Source organism: Scardinius erythrophthalmus, assembly GCF_964197995.2.
Source record: "Scardinius erythrophthalmus genome assembly, chromosome: 1".
In the NCBI taxonomy this organism is placed as follows: Eukaryota; Metazoa; Chordata; class Actinopteri; order Cypriniformes; family Leuciscidae; genus Scardinius; species Scardinius erythrophthalmus.
This window is the reverse complement of record NC_138221.1, coordinates 26132238-26144513: the sequence shown is the minus strand read 5'-3', so window position 1 is coordinate 26144513 and position 12276 is coordinate 26132238. Positions and strand designations below refer to the sequence as shown.

Here is a 12276-nt window from a genome sequence, read left to right as displayed (position 1 = left end):
AGAAAAAAAAACATTTATAAATATTTCTTTAAATTAGGATGGTGTGTGGATTAATATTAAGCAATACAAATAAATAATAAAATAAAGATATTTGAATAAAATGTATTTAAAACTACACTACAACAGTTATATGAATTTCATTATTTTACTTAATTTACTTATTTCATTTATATTTACTTTATAAATTAGTTTTACTTAGTTAATGCTCAAATTCGAATTTCACTTCTACATCCTGTTATCTTACATCAGTTCAAATTCTTTGAAAAAGATTCTATTTACAAATACATAAGAAAAAGTTTTACAATATTTACAATTAAAGGAGAATCCACACGCTGAATCAATATTCAAAGAAAAATAAGGCTTAAAGATCCAATAGAAGAGTTTTTTTTTTATTTTGTCTGTTGCGCGGATTCAATTTTACTCATAAAAATAAACATTGAGTTAAAAGTAGTATTATAAACTATCCAAATTTGAATTGCAGTTCTAGATCCTGAAGAGAAGTTGGAAAACATCAGTTTCTTTACGTTTGTGCGGTGTGCAGATTCATTAAGTAGTTAAAAGTAGCATTTCATCCAAATTTGAATTGCAATTCTACATTGTGTTTGTTCAGAAATGCGACTGAAGTCCCGATGAGAATAAAGATCCTGAAACTGAACTGCATCTTGATGTGATTCTGACTGTTGCACAATAATGCAGTGTTTGTTCCGCTGTGTCAGGGTTTACTGCTCCTCAAGCCTCCTGCAGTGAGTCTCTGACCCGCACTCATTACTGAGCTCTGCAGGCGCTCTGTGGAGGCCTTTACAAGACACGCGCTTCATTACTGAACAATGCTGCATTTATCTGATCAAACACAGTCAAAACTGTGAAATATTATTACTATTTAAAACAGCTGTTTTCTATGTGAATATTTGTTCAAATGAAATCTGTGATCAGAGATGAATTTCCATCACCTTTACTCCAGTGTCACATGATCCTTCAGAAATCAGTCTAATATGATGATTTGATGATCAAGAAACATTTCTGATTACTATTAATGTTGAAAACAGTACAAAAATTTGTGGAAACCATGATGCATTTAATTTTTCAGGATTCTTTAATGAGTAGAAAGTTTAAAAGAGCATTTAATAGAATATTTTGTAACATTATAAATGTTTTTATTGACACTTTTTATCAATTTAATGCATCATTGCTGAATAAAAGCATTCATTTCTTTAAATAAACTTACTGGCCCCAAACCTTTGAATGCTAGTGAACATAATCACATCATTAATTAATATTTATTCCCTGAAATATAAATGGTAACATAAAATTTCACCACGTTATTTGTAGATGACATAAAAAAAAGCATATTGATAAATGAGCGAGAAAAACTCCTGTGCCATATTATATATTATTATTAGTTGCGTTTATTGATTCAAAAGTAAGTTTGTTACAAATAAAGTGGAATCAAATGAAAAGAAATGAATCCCTGAAACTGTTGCTTTATCATGAGTTTTATTAATCTTCATTTAATGTGCCATTTATCAAGAGTTTCACCTGTTATTAATCTTATTAATCCTCAGAATATGCCGTTTAATCTCTAAGACTAAGTGTCATTTAGTAAAAGTGAGTGTTAGTTTATCTTTGTTGGTTTTCTGGAAAGGCGGCTCCTTCTCCAGTCACAGGAAGCCAGATATTGACTTCCTGTTTTGTGGTGTGAGCACTTCCTGCTGCAGGAGCTCAGATGGGTTTGTTCAGAGCCGATAGAGGAGCGTTTCCATCCGGAGCCATTTATAGCTTCTTTCAACTGACCAACATGACCAATTACTGACAAGAACAACATTACAGTTGACATTAAAGCCAAACTTGAGCTTGTTCAGTTTATCATGTGTCATCATCAGTTCATGTTCTTCTTCTGAAGAAACGCCATGTTTCCTAATGATATCTCCCAAGGGTAGCATGTACAGAGTGAACAGCAGCGGTCCTAGCACTGAGCCTTGTGGGACTCCATAATGAACTTGTGATCGATGAGACATCTCTTAAAATTATTATTTCTTGCCAATTAAAAAAATACATAAATGATACTGCTTTTCTAATAAAAACAACAAGATTTAAATCAATAAAATAAATCAATAAAGTTATTTTAAAATATTAATGATATACGTATATATAATATAAAAAATATAATAAAAATCTAAAAGTATTACTTACTGCCACATTTGCTCACTCAAAATACCTAAAAGTCATTAAAAAAGTTATAAATAAAAAACATCAATAAAATAAAGCAAAATAGAATTTAAACTATTAATAAAATTGTGAAAAAAGTGAACAATTCAAGTATACATAAAGCACAAAAAAGTCTTTGTGTTTCACTCAAAAGACATAAAATGAGAGAAATGAAGTGCTTAGCGAATGTGTTTGCACTGTGTAAATGATTCGTTCTTCTCCTCCAACAGACCGCGAGGACCAATCCATTCTCTGCACGTGAGTCACATGGTCTTGCATGTCTTCTCTGATTATGATTTGTCCATGAAATCTGTGCTTGATGTCTCACTCGTGTCTGTCTGTGTGTTCAGGGGCGAATCTGGAGCCGGAAAGACAGAAAACACCAAGAAGGTCATCCAGTATCTGGCTCACGTGGCCTCGTCTCACAAGACCAAGAAAGACCAGGTTAGTTCCTGACGACCAAAGCGCTTCTGTTCAGGCAGTGGTCGAGTAAAGTAACGTGTTCTTGCGTTCCCCACCCTGATCTTTCATCTGGGTTCACATCATCCTGTCAGATCAGATCCGGCTGGTTTTGATGATGGCAGGGAGTTTGAAGCAGATCACAAACACCATCCTCCATTAGAGCAGCCGTAGGTCCAGTTTAATCAGTAATGATGTCACTTCCTCACCCTTAAAATAAAAAAAATAAAATAAAATAAAAGTTGTTTATGCGAGCCCGTTGGGCCATATTTATGCATATCGTTTCAATCAGATTTAAAATGTATTTATTTTTAACACACATTATTATTATTTTTTTTCATATTTTATAATAGACATTAAATATACATACATATTAATACATTTATTTATAGATTTTATAATTTAATGTATTTATTTTTGTTTGTTTTAACACACTAAATTATTTTTGAAAGCCTGTTAGGCCATATTTCTGCAAAAAATCATATTTAAAACCATTTATTTATTTACACATTGTAATATATTGAACATGAAAAATTAAAAGATAAATTGTTTATATTATACTTTATTTTTGCAAGCCTTTTGAGATGTATTTCAGCATATTCAATCAGATCTAATACCTTATATTAATACCTTATATTTATTAGTAACATACTTATTTTTACATATTGGAATATACATTAAATATACATAAAATAAAGTTTTAGATTTTGTAACCGGGTTGCAGATTTGAATAAAGTCTCTCTAGTTTGCAGCCAGTTTAGGCTTGTCGTGACTTTATTGACCGTGTTGAAGTATTGAGCTCGACTAGCGCAGGTTTGCCAATACGCCTGTCCTCATTTGTTCCCTGTTCATGGAAAAGGAATCAATCCAGAGTGTTTTGGGGAAAATAAATGATGTGTTCAGTGTGTTTTCCTGGGGTTCTGTTGTTTCTGATCAGTCATCCTGGAGTGGATCTGGACTGAGCCGGTGTGTGTGAGTGTGTAAGTTAAAGGTTTGAGTGTTTTTCTCTTTGTACCAACAGAGCATCTCCGTCCTGTCACATGTGAGTCTCATCATCTCTCCATCTCCGTCTCATTCCCATCTCCCATCCCGTATCCCTAATCTCGCTGCTGCTGGGTGAACCAATGAAGCCGAAACACAGACGCACGACCCTGAGAACCAGTCAATCTCATCACAATAGTGTCTGGCAGAGAGAGAACCAGACCATTTTGAGAACTTAGTGGTGAATGCACTTGATTTCAGTGCAAATAACATCTCAGTGTCGTCCGTCTGAATCCCGCGCTGCGTCTGTGTGTGTGTTTCTGTGCTCATGGGATCTGGGTTTGAGAACACTGCTGTGTGTGTGTGTGTGTGTGTGTGTGTGTGTGTGTGTGTGTGTGTGTGTGTGTGTGTGTGTGTGTGTGTGTGTGTGTGTGTGTGTGTGTGTGTATGTGTGTGTGTGTGTGTGTGTGTGTGTGTGATCAGCGAATCCCTCCTGCAGCGGGTCTCATGACGTCAGCGATGTTGGGAAACACAAACCTCATGCTGCTGGAATGTTTTTGTGGGTTTAACGAGATTCGCTTTACGAGAGCATGTGAAACGCTTTACAGGGAGATCTCACACATTTACATGAGTTCAACAAGACGATTCTCCTGGTTAGTTTAACTTAAAGACACAGTACTAGTTAAACACATGTTCTAAACTGTGGCGATGCTTTCACTGTTGTGGGCGGAGTTTAGTCTATGTAAATTAGATGGTTAAGTCAGAGCTAAATGATTAGGCTCCGCCCCTAGGAGGAGGATCCTCTAGTGATGTCACTGTTGTGGGCGGAGTTTAGTCTATGTAAATTAGATGGTTAAGTCAGAGCTAATTGATTAGGCTCCGCCCCCTAGGAGGAGGATCCTCTAGTGATGTCACTGTTGTGGGCGGAGTTTAGTACATGTAAATTAGATGGTTAAATCAGAGCTAATGGATTAGGCTCCGCCCCCTAGGAGGAGGGTCCTCTAGTGATGTCACTGTTATGGGCGGAGTTTAGTCCATGTAAATTAGATGGTTAAGTCAGAGCTAATGGATTAGGCTCCGCCCACTGGAAGTCCATCCACCTAGAAACGTAGACTTGGCTCTAGTGGACAAATAACACGTATAATTAGCATAACACTTTTAATTGATAAATTTATCTAAGAACGTTACATTCCTTCTTTTAAAGTCTCTAGAATGTCATTTTAATTTTGTCTGAAGTTATTTAGCTGTTTTTGTTAAGAACAAATATATGCTATTTTTATTCATATTCTGAATTTGTTTTTATTTAAAAGAAATTTCAGGTTTCACTTTAATTTTGGTTGAAGTTTTAGTGGCTTTTTTGTGTTTCGTCACAGCAAAATATATTATAGTTTTTATTAATATTTTAGTACTATTCCAGGTAAGAGTTGTGTGTTGAAAGTGAATGAGGCGTGTGTGTGTGTGGCGAGTGTGTGTGTTCAGAGGTGACGGGCCGCTCACTCCGGTGTTGTTTGGGATTGGGGATCAGACCGCGCTTCATCTGTGTGTTTGTTTCAGCTGGTTTGTGTGCGAATAGCTTGCGATGTTGCGCTGAGGAGCTCTTCTTCACAGTGATTGGTTGTTTTGAAGTCACATGTCTGATGATGGGTGTGTTTGAGCGCAGGGCGAGCTGGAGAAGCAGCTGCTGCAGGCCAATCCCATCCTTGAAGCCTTCGGCAACGCCAAGACCGTCAAGAACGACAACTCCTCTCGATTCGTAAGACCCATCAGCACTTACACACAACAGCTGTTGATTCAACAACTCAAACATACATACATACATACTGTTTACAGGGGTAAATTAATAAACGATTGAAAACTGTTTGATTATGCTAATTATCTGGCAACATTCAGAAACATGCTTACTATAAACATGTTAGCAATGTGCTAAATCATGCTAGCACTGTGTAAAATATGTGAGCAACGTGTTAAATCATGCTAGCAATGTGTCAAATCTTACTAGAATAATGCTAGCAACATGTTATGTTCTAACAAATATGTCAAATCATGTTAGCAATATGTTAAAACATGCTATCAATATGTTAAATCATGGTAGCAACATGTTATATGTTATACATATGCTAAATCAATGTCTTCAATTTTGCTAGCACTGTAAAATGTGCGTAACGTTAAATGCTTGCAATGTGCTAAATCTTACTTGAATCATGTTAGCAATGTGCTAAATCATGATAGCAACGTGTTAAATCATACTAGAAGCATGTTAGCAATGTGCTTAATCATCATTCTAACAAATATGTTAAATCATGTTAGCAACATGTTAAAACATGCTATCAGCGTCTTAAATTGTGCTAGCAATGTGTCAAGTCTTATTAGAATCATGTTAACATGTTAAATATGATATGATACAATATGAAACAACATGCTAGCAATGTACTTAATCATGTTAGCAACATGTTAAAACTTGTTAGAAACATGCTAATTTGATTTGTTAAAACATTTTAATAACCTGTAAAAAATGCTAACGAGTTTGTTAAAACATGTTAGCAGTGTGCTAGAACGTGTTAACATTTTATCCACTGGGTAAAATCTTAAACGTCTAGTTTTTCTAAGTTATTTTCAAACTTTCAGACAAGGCTTTGTCAAGCCAACATCAAAGTTTTTCATCAAACTTTACTGATCTACTTGCTGTTTTAAAATGGTAAATTCATAAATAAAAGATTTTTAATGTATATTTTGCCTATTAAATATGTTTATTAATTGACATTGTGATGTTTGAATTATTAAACTTAAACCAGTCAATACGTGTGAATGATCTTCTGTCTCTTCTGTGTTTCAGGGCAAGTTCATCAGAATCAACTTTGACGTTAACGGCTACATCGTTGGAGCCAACATTGAAACCTGTATCTTTATGTGCTCGTTAATATGATGATGCTTTGAAGATTGAGCTTCTTTACGCTGGAAATTAACTCATGGTGAAAGTAACGATGGCTTATTTGCATGGCAATGTACTAAACCATGCTAGCAACGAGTTAAATCATACTAGTAGCATGTTAGCAATGCGCTTAATCATCATTCTAACAAATAAGTTAAATCATGTTAGCAACACGTTAAAACATGCTATCAATGTACTAAATCATGCTAGCAACATGTTAAAACATGCTAGCAATGTGTTAAATCATGTTAGCAACACATTAAAACATGCTATCAATGTGTTATCATGCTAGCAACATGATAAATCATGTTAGCAATATGATACAACATGTTAGCAATGTACTAATTCATGCTATCAACATGCTATCTTGTTAGAAACATGCTAGCAACAGGTTAAATCTTGCTAGAAACATGATAGCAATGTGTTAAATCATGCTAGCAACATGTTAAACTTGTTAGGAATGTACTAATGTGCTCGTTAATATGATGATGTTTCATTAAAGTGAAAAAATTAGCTTCTTTACGCTGGAAATTAACTGGCTTATTTGCATATTTGATGGCTTATTTGCATATTTATGAGGTTGATAACATTAGCACGACCTGCTTTTGATGACCTGAAACTAAAAATGGCTAATGATAGTTTCTGTGCCTGTATGTAGAGCATGAATAATTAATGAGGCCAGAGCTGAGCCGCTTTCTGATTGGCTGTTAGCATTGTCGCATTGAGTCACATGGCAGCCTGTTAATAGTCTTCATTCGAACAGTAGTGTGTCAGTCCTTGACTCTGAGCGTCAGACCTGTTGGAAAAGTCCCGCGCAATCCGTCAAGCCAAAGATGAGCGAGCCTTCCACATGTTCTACTACATGCTGACCGGCGCCGGAGACAAACTGCGCTGTGAGTGTGTGTCCGCTTCACGAGGCTCGTCTGATCTCGGCTCTTCCAGCACGAGACTCACTCTCTGTTTCTGTTTCTCTGTCCATCAGCTGAACTGTGTCTCGAGGGCTACAATAAGTACCGGTTCCTGTCCAACGGAAACGTCACGATCCCGGGACAGCAGGACCGAGACATGTACCTGGAGACCATGGAGGCCATGAGGATCATGAGCATCGCGGAGGAGGAGCAGATCGGTGAGTGTGTGTGTGTGTGTAGAGAGGGTAATCGAATCGAATACTTGTTATAAAATTAATCCCAACCCAAGTGTATAGTATCATGTGCCAGCAGTGTGTTTTAGGGAGTGTAATGGTGTGTGTCGCCCCCTGCAGGTCTGCTGAAGGTCATGTCGTCTGTGCTGCAGCTCGGGAACATGTCCTTCAAGAAGGAGCGCCACTCGGACCAAGCCTCCATGCCCGATGATACAGGTGAGCGTCACACACACCTCCGTCTGGTTTAGCACTACCTTTTCACATGGCCTCTGGAAGGTCAAAAGGGTCACTGGATGGTTAATTAGCCTGACCACCAGCGAATAGCAGGTCGAGGTTGACCTAGTAGAGTAATGCTATTATATCCTTTAATTATGTTTCAAATTATTTTTTATTTATAGTTTTCAATATTGCATTTTAGTCTTTAATAATGGTTTATTTTTATATTTTATATAATTTATTACAGCCTAGTATTTATTCATATTTTGAACTAGTTTTAATTTTCTAATTTATGAAATATGAATTCTAATTAATTACTGTATTGATATTTAGAATTTTTTTTGTGTGTATTTTTACCATTTTATTTTTGGTCTTGATTAATATTTGGAATTAATGTTTATTTTTATATTTTATTATAATATTTACCTATTTTAAATGAGTTTTTATATTTTAATATGGTGTTTTTTTTAAATTTGAATTCGTTTTTTTTGTGTGTGTGTGTATTTTTGTAGTTTTGTTTTCTTAATATTTCTAATTTTTTTTAATAATTTATTTCATTTTTAGTTAAATTTTTTTAAAAATAATCAGTTTTAGTCATTTTACTACTCAAATTACATTTATTTGCAGTTCGTTGCCAAGGCAACATTTCTGTTTTTTTTTATAAAATCTTTGTAGTTTTGGTGAAGATGAAGTTTATTTAATTCACACAAAAAATAAAATAATAGTGGTAGTTTTTGTTAGTAATAACAGCACTGCCTGGTAGATCATTTTAGTCCAGCAGGCTAGAGATGGTAAACCAGTAACAGAGTGTCATCAGATTGAAAATCTCTAATCGACTCTCTCTTCGCTCCTCCAGCCGCGCAGAAAGTGTGTCATCTGATGGGCATGAACGTGACCGATTTCACTCGCGCCATCCTCTCGCCCCGGATCAAAGTGGGCCGTGATTACGTGCAGAAGGCCCAGACGCAGGAGCAGGCCGAGTTCGCGGTGGAGGCTCTGGCCAAAGCCACGTACGAGAGGATGTTTCGCTGGCTGGTGATGCGCATCAACAAAGCCCTGGATAAGACCAAGCGTCAGGGCGCCTCCTTCATCGGCATCCTGGACATCGCCGGCTTCGAGATCTTCGAAGTATGGATAGATAGTTCATGATATGTTTTATTTTAAAGGTGCACTGTGTAATATTTAGCCGCATCTAGTGGTGAGGTTGCGAATTGCACCCAACAGAAGTTACGGTGGCCGACAGGAAGTGATGTCGTCGTCTGAGACAAATTTAGAAATTAGGTTTACTTAATTATTCAGTAAAACGACATATTGTGAATATTATTGTTACTTGTTCATCAGTGTATCAGATGTAATCATCTGGTAATGATTGTTATGAATGAATTAAACTATTAAATTATCATTATTAAAATTATATTTTTTCATTCATGAAAGTAATTTAAATTACTTGTATTGTGGCCTAAGAGTTTTATTACATGTAATTCATTTAGCAGATGCTTTTATCCAAAGCGCCTCACAAATGAGGAATAGAGCAAAGGAATCTTGTCTACAGTGGGATTAACCATCATTCCTGATCCTGTGTGTGTGTTCGTCTCCGCAGCTGAACTCGTTCGAGCAGTTCTGCATTAACTACACCAACGAGAAGCTCCAGCAGCTGTTCAACCACACCATGTTCATCCTGGAGCAGGAGGAGTACCAGCGCGAGGGCATCGAGTGGAGCTTCATCGACTTCGGCCTCGACCTGCAGCCCTGCATCGACCTCATCGAGAAGCCCGTGAGTGGCCTCCACCAATCACACGGCTCCTAGAACAGTCACCTGACTTCTAATTGGGAGGTTTACATGTTTAAGATTGGGACACTTGGGAATCTAGATACCTGTTAGTGTATCTCCACCAATCAGGTAGTTAAGGTGGCTTTACATGGGTTTTAGCAGGTCAAAAATGGCCATTAGCTGCTCCACACTGATTAGCTGGACTACCAGCCAATGGAGCCAAGGTTTACCTGGTAGATCATCTTAGAAAAACTGTTTGGAGCAGGTAGAGAAGGTAAACCACAACCGTTATTATTTCTAAATGGCTCCACCAATCATGTGACTTCTAGAATGATCACGTGACCTTTAATGGAGCTGTTTTTATGTTTATGATTGGGAATTGAAAACTTGGGATCCATTATTTTAAAAGTCCTGAATTCCTTTGCATGATGTCTTTATGATCTTCTGATGATGTAGATAGAAAGGTGGTTTTACATGGGAACAAGGTCAAAAATGAATTTGGATCGGGTTTTTCGCATCCGTAGCAAGCATTTTGAGAGGTGTTTAGCCAATTCAGAGCCACCGTACAAGCGAACGGCAAAATCCAGAAGTGTTCAGGATCAGTTGATTCACCGAAATTGGTGGTCTCCTTTTTAATATCTGGCTCCAATCATCCTCACTGCTTGAAGACTCCATTTTGTATTCTTTAGCCATTTTTTTCACAACGGATTAATTAATACGCATCGGACGGTGTGCAAGGTTTGATGCAGTTTTAAGATGACGAATACGGAAAAATGCTAAATAAAATTTCGGACATGTGACCTTTACTGGAGCTGTTTTCATGTGTGGATAGATATTATTCAGATCCGGATGTTTACAATTGGGATTCGAGAACTTGGATATCCATTATTTTAAAAACACTAAATCCTGAATGATTCTGTTGCTTCTTTCTGTGAGTGTAACCCGTGTTGCGTGTTTTCCAGACGAGTCCTCCAGGAATCCTGGCTCTGCTGGACGAGGAGTGCTGGTTCCCCAAAGCCACTGACAAGAGCTTCGTGGAGAAGGTCCTGCAAGAACAGGGAACGCATCCCAAATTCCACAAACCCAAGAAACTGAAGGACGAGGCTGATTTCTGCGTCATCCACTACGCTGGAAAGGTGCTGACGCGCTCCCCGGCTGAACCCACTTGCTGTTTCAAGTGCGATCGGGAACATTAATCGTCTGTGATTGTGTTTCTCAGGTGGATTACAAGGCGGACGAGTGGCTGATGAAGAACATGGACCCGCTGAACGATAACGTGGCCACGCTTCTCAATCAGTCCACAGACAAGTTCGTTTCAGAGCTGTGGAAGGACGGTGAGTCCACAGATCACATTCGATACGCTCTTCAATGAGTATTAAAGGGTTAGTTCACTTGAGAATTACTATTTCCTGATAATTTACTCACACCCACGGCATCCAAGATGTTCATGTCTGTCTTTCTTCAGTCGAAAAGAAATAGAGGTTTTTAAGGAAAACATTCCAGGATTTTTCTCCATATAGTGACTTCAACGGGTTGAAGGTCTAAATGTCAGTTTCAGTGCAGCTTCAAAGTCTTGACACGATCCCAGCCGAGGAATAGGAGTCTTATCTAGACAAACCATCAATTGTTTTATTAAAAAAATAAACTTTTATATATTTTTTTAACCACAAATGCTTGTCTTGCTAGCTCTGCGATGCACCACACATTACATAATCACGTTGAAAGGTCTTGCGTGTTCTGGTTTAGAAATGTAGAATAGGGTGAAAAACTCCATCTCGTTCCCTCCTCCAACTTCAAAATCATCCGACATCGTTGTTTTAACTTTGCACAACGCATCTTTGCACGTTCGCTTTGTAAACTCTAGGCCGGTACTTCCTCCTACGTCACGCCTGACCTTTCAACGTGATTACGTGATGTGTGGCAAGACGAGCATTTGTGGTTAAAAAGTATGTAAATGTTTATTTTGTTTGGAAAATGGCCGATGGTTTGGCTAGATAAGACTCTTATTCCTTAGCTGGGATCGTGTGGAGACTTTGAAGCTGCACTGAAACTGACATTTTCAGTGCAAAGCGCTTTGAGTGCAGAGAAAAGCACTATATAAATGTAATGAATTATTATTCTTATTATTAATTTGCACCTTCAACCCGTTGGACCCCATTGAAGTCACTATATGGAGAAAAATCCTAGAATGTTTTCCTCAGAAACCTTAATTTCTTTTCAACTAAAGAGAGAAAGACATGAACATCTCGGATGACGTGAGGGTGAGTAAATTACCAGGAATTTTTAATTCTGCAGGTTGATGGAGAAATGTTGACGTGAAGCTGAACAATGACTGTTGCATTTAGACTCTGGCCTCCTTTTTCATGGCAAAATCGGTGAAACTCACTGGATTTGTTCTCTTCTGCTCGTATCGTCTGGTGTTTGGTCCTCTGTTTTCATCCATCCATCCGTACGTGCCTTTTTTCTTGTCCTCCTGGACCTCTGTACACTCCGTCTCCATCTGTCCGTCTCTCAGAGGTCCAGAAATGTCAGAGAGCTTATTTCTATCAGCGTTTTCCATTCCTTCATTTAGAA

The 12276-nt window shown here is 37.5% G+C and overlaps 1 protein-coding gene across 2 annotated transcripts in view; it reads left to right on the top strand.

The window, feature by feature from the left end:
- The window catches only part of myh9b (myosin, heavy chain 9b, non-muscle), a 58473-nt gene that overhangs the window by 25230 nt on the left and 20967 nt on the right, over positions 1-12276 (top strand). The window contains exons 4-15 of one of the 2 annotated variants that reach the window (XM_081384457.1): positions 2436-2463; positions 2556-2649; positions 3686-3706; positions 5306-5398; positions 6479-6542; positions 7369-7467; positions 7557-7700; positions 7836-7931; positions 8788-9059; positions 9532-9705; positions 10665-10838; positions 10922-11036. In XM_081384457.1, coding sequence (XP_081240583.1) covers positions 2436-2463; positions 2556-2649; positions 3686-3706; positions 5306-5398; positions 6479-6542; positions 7369-7467; positions 7557-7700; positions 7836-7931; positions 8788-9059; positions 9532-9705; positions 10665-10838; positions 10922-11036 — 1374 coding nt within the window. The remainder of the gene's footprint in view (positions 1-2435; positions 2464-2555; positions 2650-3685; positions 3707-5305; positions 5399-6478; positions 6543-7368; positions 7468-7556; positions 7701-7835; positions 7932-8787; positions 9060-9531; positions 9706-10664; positions 10839-10921; positions 11037-12276) is intronic. The other variant, XM_081384458.1, reaches the window with a different exon arrangement.